The 21,934-nt window shown below is 47.7% G+C and overlaps 1 protein-coding gene across 1 annotated transcript in view; it reads left to right on the top strand.

Annotated features, from left to right (window-relative positions):
• Ptprn2 (protein tyrosine phosphatase receptor type N2) overlaps positions 1-21,934 on the top strand; it is a 707,251-nt gene that overhangs the window by 584,606 nt on the left and 100,711 nt on the right. The window contains exon 13 of the mRNA XM_075948076.1: positions 3,844-4,056. Within this exon, the coding sequence (XP_075804191.1) occupies positions 3,844-4,056 (213 nt within the window). The remainder of the gene's footprint in view (positions 1-3,843; positions 4,057-21,934) is intronic.

The following is a 21,934-nucleotide window of genomic DNA, read 5'->3' as shown; positions in this document are numbered from 1 at the left end:
ACATCATTTTCTTTCAATTTTAAGTCAAGATTGATAAGATGACTCTCATCAGCCGAGGCTGTCTTCTGGGAAGCCCAGGAAAGCAGCCTGTGGTCCATGGCAAGCTGCTCATCCTTGGGGAGTCACCACTGTGAGAGGGACCCGAGCTATACCAGCTGCACCTGGGTTAGCACAGGGGCAAACTCATACTCCTGGTTGAGCTTCCAGGAGGTTCATGTCTTCCTCTTGAAGCTCCTACTTAACAAGCATTTTTAAGTGTTTTTTTTTTAGCTCCACACAAAGAAAGGAAATATTAAGTTATGTTAACTCAGTCACAATGCCTAGAAAGGGATGGTCAGCTTGACATTTAAAACAAGAATTTCTAGGAATTTTCATTTCTTCCAGGATCCCTAAGGCCTGACCCACTGTTAGGAGTCCTGGCCAAGTCCATCTCAACCTTCCAGGGCTGGGCATTTGGAGCTGTGATAAGGAAGAGAACCCCTAAGAGATGTTTTCCACATTTGAGAAACCACCAGTCAGTTGAAACCTAGACCTCAATATTACACATATATTGACTCAAAGGGGCTTCCTTGGTCCACATCCGCCTTGCCCTCTCTGAGATCTCTTCCCTTCAGGCTGTACTCTGCATACTTTCCAGGGTGCCTCCCCATTCAGGCCCTAAAGCCCACAGCTTCAGATCTGGGTGCCTCCAAGACTCCCACCCCAACAGGCTCTCTGCTAGTGTGGGGAGTCTCCTCTCAAGTGGCCTCAGGGATGTGGGGGCAGGAGTACAGCTCTCACTAACTCTGGGCACCAGTCACTCTCAGGTGCAGGGTTGGGAGGTGCAGGGGAGGAGGAACTGAAGAGAATATGGAGACTGGGGTATTCTGATGGGGAGGACCCCCTCCCCACCGTGAAATTGGGGTTGGACCTCCTCTTCAGCTCTCCCACAGAGGCTCAGGGAGAAAAACGATGTCTCTACTCTTGCCTTGACACTTTGGTTTGGACTGTGAGTAAATCTCAGTGCACCAAGGGAGAGGCAGCCAGGAGGAGCTGAGGCAACAACTGCCTTAAGATAAAAGGAAGGAGGAAGCCCTCTTTGTTGGGACTCCTCCTCTCCCTCAGTATAGTTCCTTCACTTTTCACTGGGTCTGGTTGCCCCATGACTGGGGCCAAGTTCACTTGTGGGAACATCACCTGCCTCTTCCTGCCTATCTTCTATACCTCCTACCTGGTACTACTGTCAACAATTCTGGCAGTATGTGTGCTCTTAGGCCTCTTGGTGCCCAGCCCTGATGGTTCCCAGCTCTGTGGAATCATGGATTCAGAGCAGGGCTTACTAATAACTTAGTGCTATCAGGTACCTGAACCCAGAAGATTAGGGAGGTCCTAGTTCCACTGCCATATAGCGCTCAGGTCCACCCAAAGCCTAAACCTAGGCTGGACCTTGGCTTAAGGACCCCTCCAACAGCTCAGGGGCGTGGCAAGGTGCCTTTGGCACAGTCATCCAGGCACCGCTTTTGTTGTGATCTGCTGAGAAGAGGAGAGACAGGCGAGGGGAGGAAAACAGTCACTGTCAGGACAAGCATAGCCATCTCCAGCTCAGTCATGCCTGGGACCACACTGAAACCTGGGGAGTGTACCACCTCGTTTCTAGCTGATGCCAGGGCACACTGTTTGGAAACTTAAGGGAAGTTTTGCTCTTTGCATACTGCAGCCCGAAGCTTGTTATGTGAGGAGAGCCACGTGGGGCACCTTGACCCTGGCAAGAGTTATTTATGTGGTTTGGGCTCCTGCCTGCACTGGGCAAAGAAGCATGGCTTAGAAACTGGGAAGGGGACTTAGACTCCACTAACTTGGGGCGAGGGGCAGGCGACTCTCACTTCTTTCCAGAAGCCCCTATGTGGGCTGGGTGGGAGTGCAAGGGGGCGGGGACCTGGGAGGAAGCCAGAAGAGGAGCAAGGGCCTTCCTTCTCCCTGTGTGCTCCTGGCCGGCAGCAGTTTCTGATTCCCGCCACTCGCCACTCACGCCTTTGCTTCAGGTCTCCTGGTCCCCATGGCAAGGTCCCTTCTGCTAGGCCTTGGAGCACCCCCCCTTTCATCCACTGTGGCAGCCCAGGAACCTCCAGGTTCAGAGCCAAGCAGAACCAAGTCGCACATCGAGGCAGGAAATCCCGGTGTCTTTTCTCATTTAACCCGCATTTCCATTAACTCGGTCCCAGCTCCCACTAATCCGAGCACTGAAGGCAAAAGCAGGCTAATTAATGACCAGCTTTTCCAGTCAAGACCGGCGATAATTGCTTTGGTGGCCTTTATGATTACAAGATAAAAATGGGCCCGGCATGACATAAGAGACACTGTGTACACTCGGAGACTGGAGGAAACGAAGAGTTGGGAGGCTGAAAGCGGAGCAGAAAATTACTAATAGACGAGAGATAATGAATAGGCTGGCCAGGCATTCATGGGGAAAAATCCATTTTGTTACCACGCGAAATTAGGTGGCAGAAAGGAGTTTACTAATTGTTCTCTTGTAGCAACCAGGACGGAGGCAGGGGCGTGCTCGGCCATTCATTTCCCCAGTAATTGTGGGGGTTGCTGGCCTAGAGTTTTGGGCGATTTGCCTGCGGCCCTTCCATTTTCCTGTGGCGTGTTTAATTGTTGCTAATACACCTCCTAATGAAGCTAATGAGGGGGAGGGGGCGCTGTCTGGCTATCTGCCCTGGAGTTGAGTGACATGCAGGGAAGGATTTTCTCACCTATTCCCCCCCAAATGAGAAGTGAACTTCCCAATCGCCTGTTCTCAAAAGACCTTGTCCCCTTTTAAGGGACAATACACAGGTACCAGGAGTTGGGAGTCTGCGCCTATAGATCCCTCTAAAGATTGAGTAGAACTGGTTGGACTAGCCCACAGAGCGTCCTTTTTTTTTTTTTTTTTTTTTTTTTTTTCCATATTTCTCCAAATTACTCTTTAATAGTAAGAAAAGAAGTGAGATAAGAGAGATACACTGTTGTAGCTGAAGACCACAACTAAGAATAGATTCAGCATGAAAAAATTTTCAGGTAAAAAAGAGAACACGGGCTGCAAAGATGGTTCAGTGATTTAGAGCACCAGTTGATTTTTTAGAGAACCCCGGTTCAATTCCTAGCACCCACATAGTGGCTCACAACTGTCAGTAATTCTTCTTCCTGGAGACCTGATGCCCTCTTTTATATGGGGTGCAGTTATACATACAAAATATTATAAATATAAACGAAATAAAATTAGAAACCATTAAAATGGAGAGAGAAGACCTCATTCTCTGAGACTACCATGACCCTGACAAATAGGAGAAATACATCAAGAAAATTAAACAGACTGGTGTACAAATAAAGAAGTCTCAACAGAGCATGAGCTGTGCATTTGCAAATGAAACTGTGCAACATATGAACATTATTCATATGTTGCACAGAGCGTCCTTTAGAGCAAGAGCCTGCTTAAGTCAGGCCAGTGCGCTGTACTGAGCCTGGGGAGTGTTTAATCCTGTTAACACTTTACCGACCTGCTACTTGCTTCAGATACATTCTGTGTCTGATTCGGAAAGGATGTGCACTTTGTTTAACTTAAAGCAGCAAACTGGGTACCAAATACCTTAAATTATTATGTTTGAAAACCAGCAGCATCTGAATAGCTTTTGCCTTCTGCTTGACAACAATATGGTTTGGAGGTGCCATGGGGTTGGAATTTCCTTCCACGTGTGCTCCTGCACAGACCCTGTCCCCATTGTGTCGGTGCCACACTAAGTTTGGAGCTGTACAAGGAGGGGTGACCTACAGGGGTCGGAGTTCCGTGAGCACTAACCTGTCCTCCTCCTCCTCCTCTTCCAGAAAGGCAAGCTCAAGCTCCGGCCCCATCAGGAAGAGCAGGAAGACTCCACCAAGTTCATCGTTCTCACCTTCCTCTCCATTGCTTGCATTGTGGTGGTTCTCCTGGCTTCCAGCCTTGCCTATTGCCTCCGACACAACTCTCACTACAAGCTGAAGGAGAAGTTGTCCAGACTAGGGGGTGACCCCAGTGCAGATGCCACTGAAGCCTACCAGGTAAAAATAAACTTTTCAAAGCATTCTATTGGATTTACCAAACTTGATTTGGAGGCTGGGTCTCTCCCACTCTCTTCACTCTTTCATTAATTCATAGTTTGGGTTCTTTTATGATGACAATTTGAAACTTCTCATTAGCATTCATATAAATACCTTGCAAGCACAGTTTTATGGCTCTGTATTAATCTTCCACTGTTCTTGGGTAGTCTTGTGTTAGCTGTGAAAGTAGGTTGCCAATTAGAAATGTAGAAAAAGTACAATATATGAATTATGCATTATCTGTTATCTTAATTTGGCTACTATTAATGAAGCACGCCTCAGTTGCAAGATGAATTGGTTATGTGGATGTTTGAAGATGGCTCTTAAATCATCAACTTCCTCGGGGTCTTATAGGAAGGGATCTTTTGACCTGATCTGTGGCCGCCCTCTTCTATTACTCGGACAAAGTGAAACCTAATGCTGATAAATGGAAAATAAAGTGCATGCGTCTTCATGAGTCAGCAGCGGCAGCTGTGTGCTGGCAAGCCAGGCACCCAACATGCCTGGAGATAGAGCAGAAGCCTGCAGACATAGGAGAGGCAGATTCAGAGCATGAGGTATAAACAGATCCCATAATTCTTGTAAGTTCTGTAGTATATGTTTCATAATTAATGACCTTCTAGAATGAAACTATCACTCCACTCTTAGCAGCAAAGCAAGCTTAGAATATATAGAATTGGAATTAGGTTTCCTTAATATGATATCACTTCTTATTTAGGAATATGAAATAAATACTTCTTATTTAAAAATATGGAGTAACTCATGTGATGTCTATTTTTAAGTTGAATCAATATGTAAATTTTTTTCTCATTTATCAGGTCTTTTGTCTGTTCTAACCATATGGCTGTGCTGTAGAATATCATGTCAGTGACTCACATGTCACAACATATAAAGAAAATGCTGTCTGTCCTGATGGCAAAGTTACCTCGGAGCTCTCAGGTTCTCCCAGGAAGTACACTGGCTATCCAGTAACCACCCTCAGCTGATCTCAGCTGGCCGTCTGTCCCTTGCTTTGTATCTGTTCTGCCTCTGAGAAGAATTTATTAAGTCCCTGGGCTTAAAAGAGATGAAGAGGCAGCTTTTGCTCCCATTTCAGAATTCTCGTCATCATCAGTGAGTGGAGAAAGCCTCTGGTCTTCCGCAGCAGGTCACAAGCATGGTCAGGATGATCTTTTTCTTATAAAGAAATGGCAACTTCAAATGCGTTGAAGATGGCATTTCAGACACATAGCACATAGCTTTGCTTCAAAGCCAAAGAAAAACCATGTTTGAAGAAGCAGCCTGGAAAAAAAAATGTCACATAAACTAGTAAGAATTTGCCCAGAAATTCTATTGAGCAAGACCATCAATATAGTATGCCAGGTCCTCAGGGGCAAGCTAGTGTCAGAGCATAAATAAATTATCACACTAGTCAGTTCTGTGTGAGAGAGGCAGAGATCATATGGACGCGGGTTTTCTAGAAAGCATGGCATCCTTTGATATACTTTGAAATTCAAATATAAAATATTGATAGAATGAAAGGTTGGACTTGCATGCAGAAATGACTAATTTTTATAAAAATGTGGGTAGGAAAATGCATAGTTATGACTGGGTTTGTGATAATTAACGACAACAAAAACTCTTCCTAGTGGCAGCTCTAATTAATAGTATCTGTAATTAAAATCATGTCCTTGCAGCAAGAAAACTGTTTGAATTTCTTAGAGTGACCTTTTTGTGTTCCTCCTGGGGGCATGGTGGCTAAGTTGATATTGATTTTATAATGAGCTCTGGTTTGTTTAATAAGAATCTGTAATCCCAACAATAAATGAAATGTGTGCTTTTCTTCAATCCAGATTAATAAAAAGAATAGACGGGAAACTTTTCCTTCAAAAATATGATCTAGAAAAATTGGGAGTGAAATAATTGAAAAACTTTTCTGTTGGGCTTATTTCTGAAATCATTGCCAAGTCCCTTTTATCAAACGACTGCGTTAAGGTGAGGTCGGCTCCCACCCGAGCAGCAGGCTCCTGCTAGCTATTGCAGTAAGATGAGGTTTACTCCCATCCGAGCAGCAAGCCCCTGGAAGGCCCATGTGCTGCCGAGTCATGTTGCTTTGGCTTGTTTTCAGCAGAGCAGGACCCAACACACAGGGCTCATGTGGTTGTCAGTTTGGGGTTTAGCTGGGTGCACTGAGGGCTCACAGTTGTGGTTATTCAAGGAACAGCTGTGTGGAAATACAAAGCAGATGTGAATGCGTCAATGGGCCTTAATGCTCTGGATTTTCCAAAGCTGTCATTGAGACAACCTTCATGTTTTCAAATCTTCTTGAAAGTATAAAAAAAAAATGGACTCTTGAGAGCCTTGAGATGACTTAGCTGGAGAAAGTGCCAGCCACGACAGCGAGAGTTCCATCCACAAACAGCACACAGTGGAAGGAGTGACAAACTCCCACAAACTGTCCTCTGACCCCCACACACAGCATGGCATACCCCTTGATAACCAAATGCAATAAAAATGATAAACATGTAACTATAAATTTCAGGGAAAGGATCTTCTTAAATTAATAATCTATTACTAAATCTTTGTGTGTCTGGGGTTGTACTTGAGTGGTCAAATACTTGCCTAGCATAGATTTAATTGCCAATTCCTATGTGTGTGTGTGTGTGTGTGTGTGTGTGTTTGTGTTTACGCGCATGTGTGTTGGAGAGAGAGGCATTTGCTCCTCTGTATTTGCTTATTCCGTAATTGAGACTGTGAATAGAATTTGCCATACTTTTCTTCACTGATCACAGAGACAACTGAATGGTTTGCTACTTACTGTTCTTTATTTCATGGGGACATGATAGAAAATGGTTCATTATTTTAAGTTCATAAAGGCAAAAAGTTATTGTGTAAGTAGGTTACCATGGATGGTGGTAGAAGACAGTACGCTAAGTTTGGTCACTAACAGAATGTGATGTTACATTGGAAGTGAAAGAACTTGAGTGTTTATGTGGGGGGGACACAACACAGAGCACAGGCATTCTGATAATGAAAATGAAGGAGGCATGGGGGTAAGACGTTGTGGGCAGCAGGGCGCTGTGGGTAGCATAGTGCTGTGGGCGCTGTGGGCAGCGGGGCGCTGTGGGTAGCGGGGTGCTGTGGGCAGCGGGGTGCTGTGGGCACTGTGGGTAGCAGGGCACTGTAGGCAGTGGGCGCTGTGGGCAGTGGGGCGCTGTGGGTAGCAGGATGCTGTGGGCACTGTGGGCAGTGGGGTGCTGTGGGCAGCGGGGCGCTGTGGGCAGCGGGGTGCTGTGGGTAGCGGGGTGCTGTGGGCGCTGTTGGCAGCAGGGCGCTGTTGGCAGCGGGGCACTGTGGGCAGCGGGGCGCTGTGGGTAGCGGGGTGCTGTGGGCACTGTTGGCAGCGGGGCACTGTTGGCAGCGGGGCGCTGTGGGCAGCGGGCGCTGTGGGCAGCATGCACAGCCTCTAGTTGTATGTAACCTTCCTTTCACTTCACAGCACCAAAGAGAATTCTCATGTTCTTGCTTAGACAGCACTAAGGTCAGTGTGGTGGGAGGACCTTCCCAAGAGGATCTGGGAGGTCCCTCCTGTGGTCAGCCCTTTATGCAGCAGAAGTGGCAAGCTGTGCCCTCCACCCACCACTCACCACCACATAACCACGGAGGCCATAGGTTGTGGCCTATCCTGGTGTCCAGAGTTGTAAATGGCCATCTTGTAATAGCCTCAAAACAGTCTGGAGTGTGATTATCTCTAAACGCGTTCACCTTTTCTATCTGTGTATTCTCATGTCTCACGTCTCACACCGTGTGTGTGTGTGTGAGAGAGAGAGAGAGAGAGAGAGAGAAAGAGAGAGAGGGAGAGAGAGAGAGAGAGAGAGAGAGAGAGAGATATTTGTTTTCTATTGGAAAATAAAGTCTTTAATAGATAGATAGATAGATAGATAGATAGATAGATAGATAGATAGATAGATGATAGACAGACAGACAGACAGAATGCCGCATGTCTTCAGGAACCCACACAGGCCAGAAGAAGGTATCAGATTCCCAGGAGCTAAAGTTGAAGGTAGTTGTGTGCCACACAACATAGGTGCCAGGAGCCACACTGGCCCTCTGAAAGATCAGGGAGCTCTCTCAACTTCTGAGCTCTCTCTCTAGCCTCCTGAAGATCAAATCTTCTTGACAGAGTTTTACTTTTGATCTTGTTCCAGGGTATCAGTCACGTCAGATAATTCAGTGACACTTAATTTGTTCATGCTTTTACATTTGGGGTCTGACGGCTTACGAGCGCAGTGTGCTCTGTCAGAACTTTCCCCATTATTGCTGTAAGTGTTGTTTGTTTTCCTTCTAAAGTCATGAAGCATGCTTGGGTTTACTTTGTCCTTCATGATCTCAAAAAAAGGGAAACACTTTGTTGCTTTTTCTCTAAGCTGGCTTCACAGCTGTGTGTGTGTCTGTGTGCACAATGACATGCCTGGATGAGCACTTAGGTGTGTGTACCACACCTTGACAGGCACGGAGCCATGACGGTCAGCACCAGGGTACCTCTTACCTCTTATTTATGCATGTGTCCTAGTTCTCTGGAAGGCGGTTAGGTAAAAACTGTGCCAAAAATAAGTTGTTAGATGATTAGAAGACATTCTCCCCTTTTCTCTCCAAGTCCCTTTGAATGCTGCATCCATTTCCTTGAGGCTTTGATCATCTCTGAGCGGCGAGTTTAGTATTCTGCTGGCCCACTCTCGCTCCCCGACACAGGGGCAGAGACTTCTGCAGAATGTTCAGCAACTTCTCTTTTGATGGTTTATTTCACAATACCCAGCAGGTCTCCTTGCATATTTGGAGGCCTTTGGAACCAAACCCAGAGGAAAGCGAGCATCAAGCTATGGGACCGTCTGCAAACAGTCACTAAGCGTGCATCATCTTGGTTGCTGTGGCTCCCATTAGCCAGTGATTATTAATGTAATGACAGAGCATGTGATTTCTGCTTTGTGCACCCGTGCTGATGGACCCACTCACCTCTCCTGAGGGAGGCCGAGTTCCAGAGGAGAGGACAGGTTACACGTTGGTTCGTCCTCCTATGAATTAGCAGACCCTTCTTTGTCTAGGTGAGTTCAATCTTCCATAATTGGTGTAATCACTAGTCATGCAAATGGGAAAAGGATCAGATGCCTCCCAATTAAGTCAGAAACAGCAAATTTCCCCTAGATGCCCTTGACCCCAGCACAGGTTTCAGGAAAGTCGTTTCCATTTGTCTTGTGATAGCTGTAGGAGTAAATTTTCAGGTTGAAATAATATTTTTGTTCAGATATCCCAGAAGCAAAAGCTCTCCTGCTTCTAAATTAGACAGGACATCCTAACATGTAGTGTTCATAAGGACAGTTTTGCTTACTGAATAGTGAACCCCAAGAATTAGTGTTCCTATCTTATCTTTGCAAAAGTTCCTGAGTGTGGGCAGAATTCTGACCACCTATGGCCTGTGTAGTCTGCACTCCACTGGGATGTCTCCACCTGCCCAGAGCCTATCATGTCCTTAAACAATGGTGGACATGCTATAAATTAAGCAGACGCTAAATGACTGCATAATTGGTACCAAATTGCCTGTGTCTTGGGGTTGGAATGTGACCATGCCAAAGGGAAAGTTGCCCATCAGTCCTCAGTATCTGAAGCAAGTCTGTTCCCTGTGTGCTGAGCTTCATTGATCAGAATGCTTCTGCGAGCTCAGGTCTGAGTCTTTGTTCAGAGACAAACTATTTGGAGTTCAATCTTCTCATAAACCCTAAATACTCAAGCATACAGTTCCCAAGTCAGTGACTACAGGTCTATTTTGCAGAGATGCCTGGGCAAAAATGTTTCTCAGTCTCAGCCCCTGAGATGAGACAGATCTTCAGAGAGTGCCAAAGTCTGAAGGATGGGCAGAACAAAGTATGCCACCTGTCTTAGACCACAGGCCACTCCCCTTAGTCAGATTTGATTTAAAATAGCAGGTCACTTAGTGCAACACATAGAAATAAGAGGGACTGGAGTCGTTAGTTCACAGGCATTCTGAAGTTAATGACTTCTTTTTTAATAATGGTATGATTTGATTTTATTTCTTGTGGATTTTTAGCAGACCTGTATTTACTTAAATAACAGTTCCTAGGAAGCTTTGTGTGGGGGATAGGAAAGAATGCAGGGCATTGACTCAGTCTTACTATATGAGGTAACTTTTCTGGGTTCCTTTCTGCAGTCTGATGGCATGGGGTAGGTGGGCGGCATCTCTGGGAAGTGTGCGTCCTCTCTAAAGCATTACCAGACTTCTAACTTGCCTTGCTAATGCTACTCCTAGAATCAAAAGAAATCACCTCTTGCAAAATTGGGAGCTGCTTACCTTGCCGCTGCTTAACCAGGGAGGCTTTTCTAGGGTTCCTTCTGATTTTGTTCCCTTAGCAAGCTCTGCAGAGGGTGGTCATGGTATCACTTATGCTGAAGAGCTGAGGTCCTGGCCACCAAGTTTGACAAGAGGGTAAAATAGACCAGAAGACCAATGACTTGGTCTGCATCCGCAGCGAACAGAGACAAGAATGTCTGCTTGTCGAGACCTTTATTGAATGTCATCTGTCAGGGTCCAGCTTTGACGGGGTCTGCATATTTCAGAGAAGGGGTGTGAGGATTAGAAATATTAGATAGGAGGAACAGAGATATGAAAAAAAGAAAAAGGAGCAGTTATGCAGAATAGAACCAGGAGGGCAATCTAGTGAATACTGAATTCGCCCATGTTTATTTTCCATACGCTTACATACCCCAAGGGAGTAAGAGGGTAAAAAACTGCTTTTGCATGACACAAAGAACAAACAGAACAATTACTTTATTTAATACTTGAAACATCAGACCACTGTATTCTGAGTTAAGTATTCTGTTGTTTAGGGAGGACATGCAGAGACTACACCTTAGACCAAGTATCCTGTAGGCAGCCACTCTGGGTCAAACTTCCTGTCTTATACTTGAAGGAGCAGGAATAGGCTTGAATTCTCTGATCTTCAGTTAGGGTGGAATGGATTCACCTTTGTGGGCCATCTCAATACCAACACCAAGTAACCACACCCTAGGTCAGGACGTCTTGTTTGTAGCCACACCTTAAGTCAGACCTCTGTCAATAACTTGGAAAAAGCAAGAGTGGGCTTAAGCTCCGACCTTCAGTCAAGGTGGATCGGACCCACTCCTGTGCCCCCACACCTGCTCATAGACCACGCAAGGGCAGCAGCCTCCTGGCCAGGAGCTTTGACATTGCACTCACCTGGCACCTATCCACGACAACCTTGTCCTCTCATCAAAGTCCTTTCATGGTAGAAGTTCCTGCAGGAGAGAGGGAATAGGGATACCCCTCACCTCTTGGCTTTTACTGTTTGGAAATGAGTAGTTAGGCACAGTGAACATCTAGGTGAGACATGTATGATACTGAGGTGAGGGGAGAAACTGATCAGTCCTCTGGCAGACAGGGTCTCTTGTGGGCAACTTACCAATGTAGGGGGTCATGGAAGCGCAGGGGCCAGTCACACAGCATGTGAACAGGCATTTATAGTACACTGAGATGCCTATGATCAGGAAGGCTAGGGAGGAAGGCAGGAATCATGGGTCCTAGTGTAGTAGAGAAGAATCCTGGCTCTGTCCACCAGGAAGGATGCTGGAAGCGATAAAAGGACAGTTCTATCTGTGGGGCTCTCGTTTTCAATGAGCAGGGGAGAAGAACCACGTTATCCTTCTCCTTAACTGCCAGGTTCCAGGTTCTTTCCTCTGCTTAGCCCTTTCTGCTTTATTCATTTTGTAAATTTCTTCCTTTCTCATTATTTTAACTCATAGCCAAAGGAGCTTTATGAAGTATGTGTTGGCAGGTGATGGACCCTCATAATTGTGTGGAGTCCTGTCATACACCTCTATTTTGTTATATGTTTCCCCATAGATGGGATTCCTTTAGCTTTGAATTCTGAGTCGGAGAGTGAAGTGTACTTTTCAAACCAAGACTCAGAAGAACAATCTGCAAAGAAAGCATATTAGGAACAACAGAGAAGATCCTCCACAGAGAAGGAGGCCTTTGTAAAATGTAGTTTGAGAGGCTACGATGTGATTTTCCCAAGTCTAGGGCCTTCAGGTAGTCCTGGGTGCTAGTCAACCTTAAAGATCTGTGGAGACACACCCTTCAGTGCCTGGAAGGTCACACCAAGGTGAATGTGCAGGTAGTCCTGGGTGCTGGTCAGCCTTAAGGATCTGTGGAGCCACACCCTTCAGTGCCTGGAAGGTCACACCAAGGTGAGGGTGCAGGTAGTGCTGGGTGCTGGTCAACCGCGGAGCCACACTCTTCAGTGCCTGGAAGGTCACACCAAGGTGAGGGTGCAGGTAGTGCTGGGTGCTGGTCAACCACGGAGCCACACTCTTCAGTGCCTGGAAGGTCACACCAAGGTGAGGGTGTCTAGGTGGGAAGTGTGAGTGACAGGAGTCCCAGCGTTGTTAGCAGCTGCCAGTTCTGGGTGAGAAACTGAGTATCTCAGAAGGAGTGACAAAAGTCAAGAAGTGGGCTTAGCTGGGGTTTACAAAGGAACCCCAGGATCCCAAGGAGGGCACTAGGAGCTGGAAGCAAGTGAAGAGGGTGTGTGTGAGCATCCAACCAGAAAGCAGATGACCCACACAGCAGAGCTGGGCTCCTTCCGGGACAGGAGAGCCTCCTAGCCAGGACAAGAGGCTCCAAGCTGGCACCTCCTCAGGACAAAGCACCTTGATGTAGGGGTGAAGTAACTGTAGGGCCTGGGGTTTCTTAGGGGACCATAGCAGCTTCAGAGCAAACCCTAGGAGAGCAGAGGTGCTGGGCTCCTTGGGAAGCAAGACTTCTTAGTCTCCGACTGTAAAGGTTGGAGACAATGTACTCCAGTGAATGGTGCCTCTGGGGACCTTTCAGTAAGGTGAGTCCAGCTCTTGACACATCTCCACGGGCAGGTTAAGGGCATGGTGAGGCCGAAGAGCACAGAGGAGAGCTTCCTAGCCACACACATGGTGGTGGGTTGGCTTTGAGGAAAGTGTTGCACTGTCAGAGAGGGAAGTGAAAGTAGCTTGCATTTGTCCTCAGCCCAGTCAGCATGGATGAGTGAGGACACTGGCTAGGGAGGGAGGATAGCTCCAGACTTGGGAGGGGCCTGCCAAGGATACTCCCTTGTGCTGCAATGGCTCTTGAGCAGTTGGGAGTCTCCTGTCAGGTTCACTGATCTCTGGAAACCCCTTGAGACAGGAGCCCTTTCCTCCTCTGCTCCGGGCTCTCCCCTATCCAGCCCTCTGTGGTAGCTTCACTGGGCGCTGGGTTCTGTCCTAAGCCCCTGTATGCATGGGATTGCCCCTGAGAAATGGATACCTCAGGAGCATGGGTAACTTTAAGACCTGGATTTACAGAGCTGGAATGAGACCAGAAAACTTATTTCTTCTAACAGCATAAGAATCCAAATCAGAGGGGCTTGCTGAAGCTGGTTTCTCACGGAAGTGGTGTCAGACCATTTGTGAAGGACACCCGTGTTGTGAGTCTGGTGGGGACAATTGACGCTGATGGTGTCACGGAAGCTCAGGGTAGCCAGGCACGGTGTGAGGACTTGGAGCAAAAACATTAGCCAGGATACTAGGCAAGCTAAGTACTCTACCAGCTGAAGGACATCTGCAGCCCACACGCAGCCAGCAAAATTAAGTGTCCGAATGTAAAGTTCTATGTGTCTATGCATACAGTTTATTTAATTATTCTAATTGATTATAATCACATTAGCAAGTAAAGGTGAATGTCTTAAAATCCAGGACCCTGTGGTGTTTGTGACATCTCACACTAGATCAGTAAGAAAGGTTTATATGTAATACGTGTGTAAGGTGACAATCACCCCAATCGTAAGGGAGCAGAGACCTGTTGAGATAGCCAGAAGTCTGTTTTTCTTCCTTCTCTTCTTATATTTTCTATTCTTTTTCTCTTGTCTTTCCTTTCCTTTCCTTTTCTTTAATATAGGTAAAGACTCTTGCCATTTTTATCTTTTTTTCCAAAGACAGTAAAGCATAATAAATTTACAGGAAGAAGCATCCAAGAATACCCTTGTATAGACTCTTAAAATATACTGAAGCCAGAAACCATGTGTTCTGAAGTCAAGTGATGTAGTCCGTGGCAAGCAAGCCCAGTGCCCTACACCAAAACAGAGAGGTTTTAAGTAGGAAAAAATAAAACAGACATTTATAAGTTAATCAAGACAGTTAATTGAGATGGGAATTACTCGTACGTTGTGAATCTCCATGTTGTTCCACTCCCACCCAGATCCCTGCGGCTTTCTTCCCCTCTTACCAGATGCAATGGGGAAGAAAAGCACTAAGAACTAAGTGACCCCTCCCCAGTGTGAAACTGAGAAGCAGAGCGAGCCGCTTTGGTCCTGAGGTGGTGCTGCACTCGGGACCTAGTGACTCCCTGTTTCCATCACCCTTGCCTTCTTGGCTCCAGTTCCGTCTGCAGTTGTAGCAGAGCTGTGCTGTAGTGGAAGGTGCTCTTGCCAACAGTGCCCAGGCTAGTCTCCTGTGGGTTCAGCCCTCACTCTGGACAAGGTTCCCCTCCCACAGAGGTGTAGACTCTGTTCCTCCGGTGCAGAGGGACCCTCAGCAGCCCCATAGTTGTGAAGCCCTCTGGGAGGGACTTGCACGCTGCCACCTGAACCTGGTCCCATGCTCACTGGCATCTGCATTGGTGGAGGGGGAAGGGGAAGGGGGGCGATGGGCCCAGGATGACGTGAGGGTCTGGAGCAGCTGCTTTAGCACACTGCCCCCCATGGCCCTGCCCTTTGGCTTCATTAAGCAGCAGCAGAATGGAAGCCTGAATACCTTTTGTGTCCTCGGCCCCTCTTCTCCCAGCCTCAAACCACTCCTGTGCTCTTCTGCTCTGAGCCTTTGTTCTGACCCCTGCCCTGGGGAGGCCCTGCTTCTCCTTGGTGCCCACCATCCCCATCTGTCAGCTCTCTGTGCTCGGACCCCGTCCTGGCCCAGGGGACTAACCCCGTCTGAACGCCAGGCTGAGTCCTGTGGCTTTCTCCCCCAGCACACTCCTCCGGTTTGCAGTCATGGACATGTGTACTTGCCACTCTTCCCATGTGACCTGCCCTCCCTCCTGCTCAGGGCTGAGGCCAGCCTGAGTTTCCCAGAGGGTGGCATCTGCACAGTCTGCAGCACCTGGCAGGGGCCTGCAGGTGATCAATGAAAACCAGTCGATAGGGTGAACCAATATTGATGTATGAAGAGTCTCTGTGCAGGAGAACATTTCCAAGTCTTGAAAACCGCGGTGCGTGATTCCTGGAGTCTGTGTGTGAGATGTATCCTACAGTGAGGATGACGGTGGTGACAAGCGATTGCCGTCGCCTTGTGCTAAAAAGAATGCTAGGCAAGAAGACAGGGAGAAGTTCTCATGGAGAGTGCCCGTTCCCAGCCTCACACTGTGTCAGGCCCAGGCTGACCCCAAAAGACAGATGATTGATTTTTTGCTGGATTGAGCATTTCCGAGTCTCTGAATATGAAACTGAGGCATGCTCACCCCCCTATAACACCTGGATGACTCCCAGCATGACACATTCAATGTCCCCTCTTCTCCATCTGAAGACCCCACATGCAGGTGAAGCCCATCTCTGCTGCAGGTTATGGAAGAGTGCATGTACTTGCTAAGTTGTTTTCTCTGCATGGGTTTACTTCTGCAACTCTTCCCTGATTTCAAGGGGCTGTTCCCCAGGAGAAATGCAGATGAACTCTTGCAGGAGAAGACTGTAGTTGAGCTCTGGGGCATGTTGGTCAGTAACTTTTGGCAGTTGCTGAACATGCAACTTAATTTTAAGTCCTCACCTGCAGGCCCTCGGCTGCTGCAGGTCAGAAGAGATGCCTGCATCTTTGATACTTTGAAGTGGGGCAGGCAATTACATTCCCAGCTCTCTTCCAGGGTGGTGGAGAGTCAAGCCATCTCTCACAGATCAGACAGGAAGCTTGGGTTGCTGCTGGCAGGACTTGGCTCCCATCCAATTGGTGGCTCTTTCGAGGACTCACAGTGCTCCCTGGTATGGGGTGTCCAGGACCCCCATAGTATGCTGCTGTTCTACCTGGGTGCCACAAGCAAGTGTGTTTTGAAGCCCTGATTGTGGCCCTCCACCCTGGGGTCAGAAGACAGGCGGGATGGACTGAAGCATGGTTCCACTGTGGCTGGCTGTTATATGTGCACAGAAGAGCATGAAGTTGCCTGCAGTAGGGATCTTGTCTTTTTGTTATTTGTGTCCGATGTGGCCGAGAATTCCAGACTGAGGGAAGCAGTAGAAGCTATCTTTCTCTTGTGTCCGTTAAAAACGTGTCTGTGTTAAGTCTTATTTGAGAAAACATCTCATAAGAAGGGGAATGTTACTCACTTCTGGTTGATAATGGCTATCCCCGTCCTGTTTGGTTTAGTCACAGAGCTGGGGTGTACAGGACCTCAGATCACACAGCTGTGTGTGCACTGCTTCAGAGCACAGGGAATCCCGGGAGGCCAGGTGAGTGTCAGCCTGGCAGCCAGGCATCCTGAGCAGGCGTCCTGCTGATCTCAGCCCAGCTCAGGGGTGGCTCCAAGGAAGTCTTCCTGATGTGTGGGTATACCAGCATGTGCCCATGTGGAAGTATAAAAGCTCGTGTGTATATTGGGTACCTTGAAGCCAAGAGCTTCAGAAGAGATCCTTGGACGTGCCGAACCCACGTCAGCTGAAAGGTGGTGGTTAGGTGGCACCATTTAGGATGAGAACGGGACTGTCACAAGTGGCGAATGAGTGACACTCTGGGCACTGCTGTGGCTTTTTTTTTTTTTAGCTTGAGTAAGCAAGGCAGTGGTTGCCCTATCCACAGTGCTCATCAGAGAGATTCTTTGGGAGTGTTTGTATAAACTACACAACCTCACTTAGGACTGAAAGTTCTCTTCCACAACCTTTAGTTCGGGATGACATAAAAGTCACTGAAATGACATTATGCTGTGAATGAGATGTAAGTCAACAAGAAGCCCTCATGGGTGTTCTTTGTCACCCCCGAAGGCGGCATCTCCCAACCTGCCCTTGCGTGCTTTGTGAACGTCACACTGAATGTAGAACATGATTAATTTTAAACATGCTTTTCGCTGGTTATTCGTGTTATGAAAGTATCACGTGTTCACATCGGAGAGCACAGATGAGAACAAGGGAAAAGACACCTACGACTTGCCGAAGCTGAGTCTCCTACCTGGATCCAGCCTGATGCTTCCTTAGGCTGGAGCCTGCAGTCTCCTCACATGAGGTCGGGGACTGTGGGGATCTTCTCCACCATTTGGACACGCTGCGCCCACTGCCCTCGCCTTTGCTCAGGAGACCCGCCACCCCCAGGGCCGCTGGGCTCAGGGCTGCCTCCTAGGGCTGTATCCAGCTTGCAGAGTAATTGGCCTCTCTCCCGCCCAGCACATCATAATGAACCATTTTCCCAGTGCCTTTGTGTTTCCTCCTTACTTTTGTCCCGTACTACTAATTATGCTCCCCCAATAACCCTAAAAATCCCAGGCGGCCTTTGTGTGCACACTCCGTCAGGCACAGTTTTGTGCCGATTGTTCCTCGAAAGGTGCGGGAGCGTTCCCCAGCCTTTGTAGTCCTGGTCTTTTGCCGGAATTTGAGAGTGACAGGTCTTTTCTCTGGGAGTGATTCCCGCTCTGTAATTTTCCCCGTCAGACGCAAAGCTGAGAAATGAGGCATTTGCTTATTGTGTGTATGGATGGATTTCTGCCCCCAGAATCCTATTCAACTTACTTTGCAAATTGTGCTATAAAGAAGCATAAAATACTTGGAGGACCCTGCAGAAGCCTCCCAGGGCCTGAGCTCAGCGTGGAGCAGAAGCAAACGGCTGCACAGCAAGAGACAATGATGGTTTCACAAGGCGTGTATGCATCTCCGTAAGCTGAGTCTGTGTCCTCTTCTGGGTGGCATAAACAGTCCAGAGCTGGTGCAGAGAGACAGTCTCGAGAGCCCCAAGCCTGTGTGTAAGCCACAGAAGACACCGGTGGCAGTATTTGGGGCCCAGTGCCCTAAGCTTGCACACTGGCCTCTCCAGTGGGCTCCGGATGTGATGAAAACAGTACTATACCCCCAAAGATTAGTGTTTCACAATTGCTTACAGGAGAGATTGGCTGCAGGGCACAGACCCTCTGAGTCTTACCCTTCCTAGCAAGCCGTGTTGTATGCCATGTGGCTGTCTTAAAATAGCACAGCTCACACCGCTATGGTTTAGTGATATAGATTAGAAGCTAGGAGGTGTACCAGTCATGGCAGGGTTGGAGCCACAGTCTCACACCATCACCTGCAGCAGCTTGAGGAGTGCTCTTAATCTTTTAGGAACCTTGGCTCACGTAAATTCAGATACTTGGCTTTTCTGCAGAAAATAATTGCAGAGTGAGCAGTATGAAGCAGAAATTGAGCTCTTTAAAAGACATTTGTTTTTCAATTTAAAAGTTTTTTTTTAATGTGTATGAATGTTTGCCCTCATTTATGTATGTGTTCTACATGCAAGTCTGGTGCCCTCAGAGGCCAGAATAGGGAGTTGGGTCTTTTAGAGCTACAGGGAGGAGTTACAGGCAGGGGTGAGCCTCCATAGGGATGCTTGGAACCAAACTCAGGTCTTCAGCAAGTGTAGCAGGTTCGTTGACCACTGAGCCCATTTCTTCACTCCCTTATGTTCAAAGACATCCTTTTAAACATAAAGTTTCACATGAAGATAAAGAGAAAAGCAAGAAGACAGCAAGGTACATCTGAAAGCATGGGCTTGGGCTCTTCTGGCCTCCGGAGTTCCATCTCGGAGGGTTGGTAAGGAATCTAAATGATATCACGGGGTGTCCTTTTGCTTTGGGTTGGACGTGCTGAGATAGGACAGCGTTAGGTCACAGGGTTGCAGAAAAGCTAAGATTTTTTTACTTTCACAGCTTTTTTTTTCTTTGCAATTTCTAGAAAATTATTTGGGAAACAAGTAAAGCCACACTTGGAGGCCATACAGACCTCGGCCTTAGACACAGTTGATTACTATCTTAGCATAAACATGTTCTGTGGAAGAGGATACCTCTGTCAGCAACCGTCACAGCAGATGCTGCTTACGTCAGAAGCTTTGACTTCTTAACTGTTCAGAGGCTCCAAGCAGACTCCAGGGTTAAGGCCTCCTCTTCTTCCTCCACCCTGGAACTTTCCCTGTCTTCCTATGCTGACTCCAGGATTATAGAACAATTGTCTTTGTTTTCTTTTTAAAGCCTAGTTGTTATGGCTGTACCTGGAAATGGGTAAATAGAGGGGCTAGATGTCAAAATAGGTGTGATATGGGTGAAGTTGCTGTCTTGATTCAGTAGGGACAGCCCTCACGGGGCCTTGGCTTCATGGGTTTGCAGCATCCTGGAGTGAGTGAGAGTCTCCAGACAGCCAGTTCCCTCTGCAGGTGGTACTGCCCTCCCTGTGTGTCTGAGAAGAGCTGCCCTTGACTGCTGAGCAGGCATCAAGCTGTGCTCTGTACCTCATCCCCCCAGAAACCTGCCAGAGGAGCCCTGTTATAGCCCCCACTTCACGCAGATTCATAGAACGCGTGCATTGCCACCCAGATGTAAACAGCAGAGCTAGGACTTACACGTGGGCGGTCTGCTCTGGAGTCTCATCCTAAGTCACCACACACCACACTGTTAGAGCCAATCTTGGCTCTCTTTCAGACCAGTCTCTTCCCAGGAACAGCTTCCACGCCCTCACAGAAGTCTCTAGGGATGCTTGCCTCCCAAGAGCAGAAGCCAGTCACTGACAATTGTCACCTTGGGAGCCACATGCAAAGTCACACCCTTCTTCCATGGCTGACCTCATACACTTCCAGTTAGGAGCCGGACACAAATTGCCCCTAACTTCCTTGACAGTTTTCTCAACACGTGAGAGGCTACGAAGAAAAAAGTCCAGGTGCCCTAAACTAACTGACCTCTCCAGAAAGACACAGAAAAAGCATCCTGCCTCAGACATGGATGCTGTTGTACAGATACAGGGCCTGCTCCACACAGACCTGAACTCATTCTAGAAAGACACAGAGTCCTTTCCTGAAAATGCCATATGACACAGTGTTCCCCTATGCTACGTGGGAATATGTTTTGGTTTATGTGCTGGGTTTTTTTCTTGTTGCCGAATAATTTGGATGAAGAAAAGAAATGACAGAAAAACACAGCACACTCTCCTGTGTTGAAGGCCAGCCTTCTGGGCAGCCATAGCACAAGCTATCTGTCCCTGTTCTCGGTGTGTATGGGAAGATCTGAAAGGAAGTCTCTGTGGGCTCCTCTTGACCCTACAGCAGCCCCTGATACCCGGACTGTCCTGCCAAATGGGCTTTTCTCCCTCCTGAGCAACCAATCACCTGTTGGTTGCTGAGTCATGAGCTTCTAGGAAGTACTGTCTTCCTGTGAACTCCAGGCTGTACTGACAGCCCTGGGCTATTTTCACTGAAGTGATGTCCCAGCTCACAGATGGCATCTTTGATAATTACTAGATTTTTTCCAGAATTTGCATATATTAAGGAGTCTTTTTCTTTCAAATTATGGTGGTCAGACACCAGCCAGCCTTCCATCCAAGAGAAGACCTATTTATCAACCCCCTCCTGTACGCACAGCAGGGCTTATGAGCCCAGGTGAAGTCCTGGGGCTGTCAAGGATGTGGATGGTATGGTTTTTCTGGGCCCATGCCTCCCTGGGCAATGCTCTGGACTTGCCTGTGCACCTGCATTCTCCTTTAGGCATTTATAGAATTAACCCGGGACTCTATTCAAGGGATGGTTTGCTGCCAAGGTTATTGATGAAAATTTCCAAACAGTCAGGCAGACTCCAGGCCTTCTTCAAGCATGTCTATGCAGCTTAGTTAGCGTCACGAATTATCTTTTGATTGGAAAAACTGTCCCCCTCCCAGCTCTGCCTGGACCCACCTCTCAGACCATAACCTGCAGGACATGTGTGCTCTCATGGTGTCCTTGTCACTTGCCCATAGGTGCCTCCAGTGTGCGTGACATAGCCCACCACTCCCACCAGCACATGATAAGTGTAGGTCATATGAACACAGGAGCACACTGGTCACATGCAGTGCCTGCAGGATGGCTACAAAGGCTGTAACTTCAAATCCCTCTGCTGTACATGTTTGTGCTCGCTCAGCCTTTCATCCCTGCCTGCAGGCAAGAAAGCCCTGCCATGGTGTGTCACTGTGTGTGTGTGCTCGTCCTCTCAGGTGGGGAACGGTGTTTCTAGAAGGAAGGACACAGCAGCACACACAGGCTGCATGGGCCAGTTTTCCAGTCACGGCGGGAACATGGAAATATCTACACCTCAACTGAAGCAGCAGCTTTGGTCTGCATGGAGCAGGACCCAATAGGGCGGAGGAGATGACACAGTTGGCAACGTTGTTGCCAAATGAGCATGAGAACATGGGTTTGGATCTCTAGGGACTGTAAAAGCCAGGTGCAATGATGCGTTGATGTATTGCCAGGGCAAAGAAGGCAGGAAAAGAGGTTCCTTGGGGCTCAGTGGCCAATCAGCTAGCTCTAATTTTAGTGAGAGACCCTATCTCAACAAACAAAGGGAGAGTCCTGGCCTGGTAGCTTTTAATTCTAGCAGCTGGGAGGCAGAGGCAGGTGAGTCTCTGTGAATTCCAGACCAGCCAAGGACACCTAATAAGACCCTATCTTGAGAGAAAGAGAGAGAGAGAGATGGACTGACTTTGACCTCTGGCATATGTATACACACACACACACACACACACACACACACACACACACACACACACACACATACACACACACACATATGTCACACATGCATACG

Source organism: Microtus pennsylvanicus, chromosome 14 (genome assembly GCF_037038515.1).
Source record: "Microtus pennsylvanicus isolate mMicPen1 chromosome 14, mMicPen1.hap1, whole genome shotgun sequence".
NCBI lineage: Eukaryota > Metazoa > Chordata > Mammalia > Rodentia > Cricetidae > Microtus > Microtus pennsylvanicus.
This window is presented reverse-complemented; position numbering and strand designations above follow the sequence as displayed.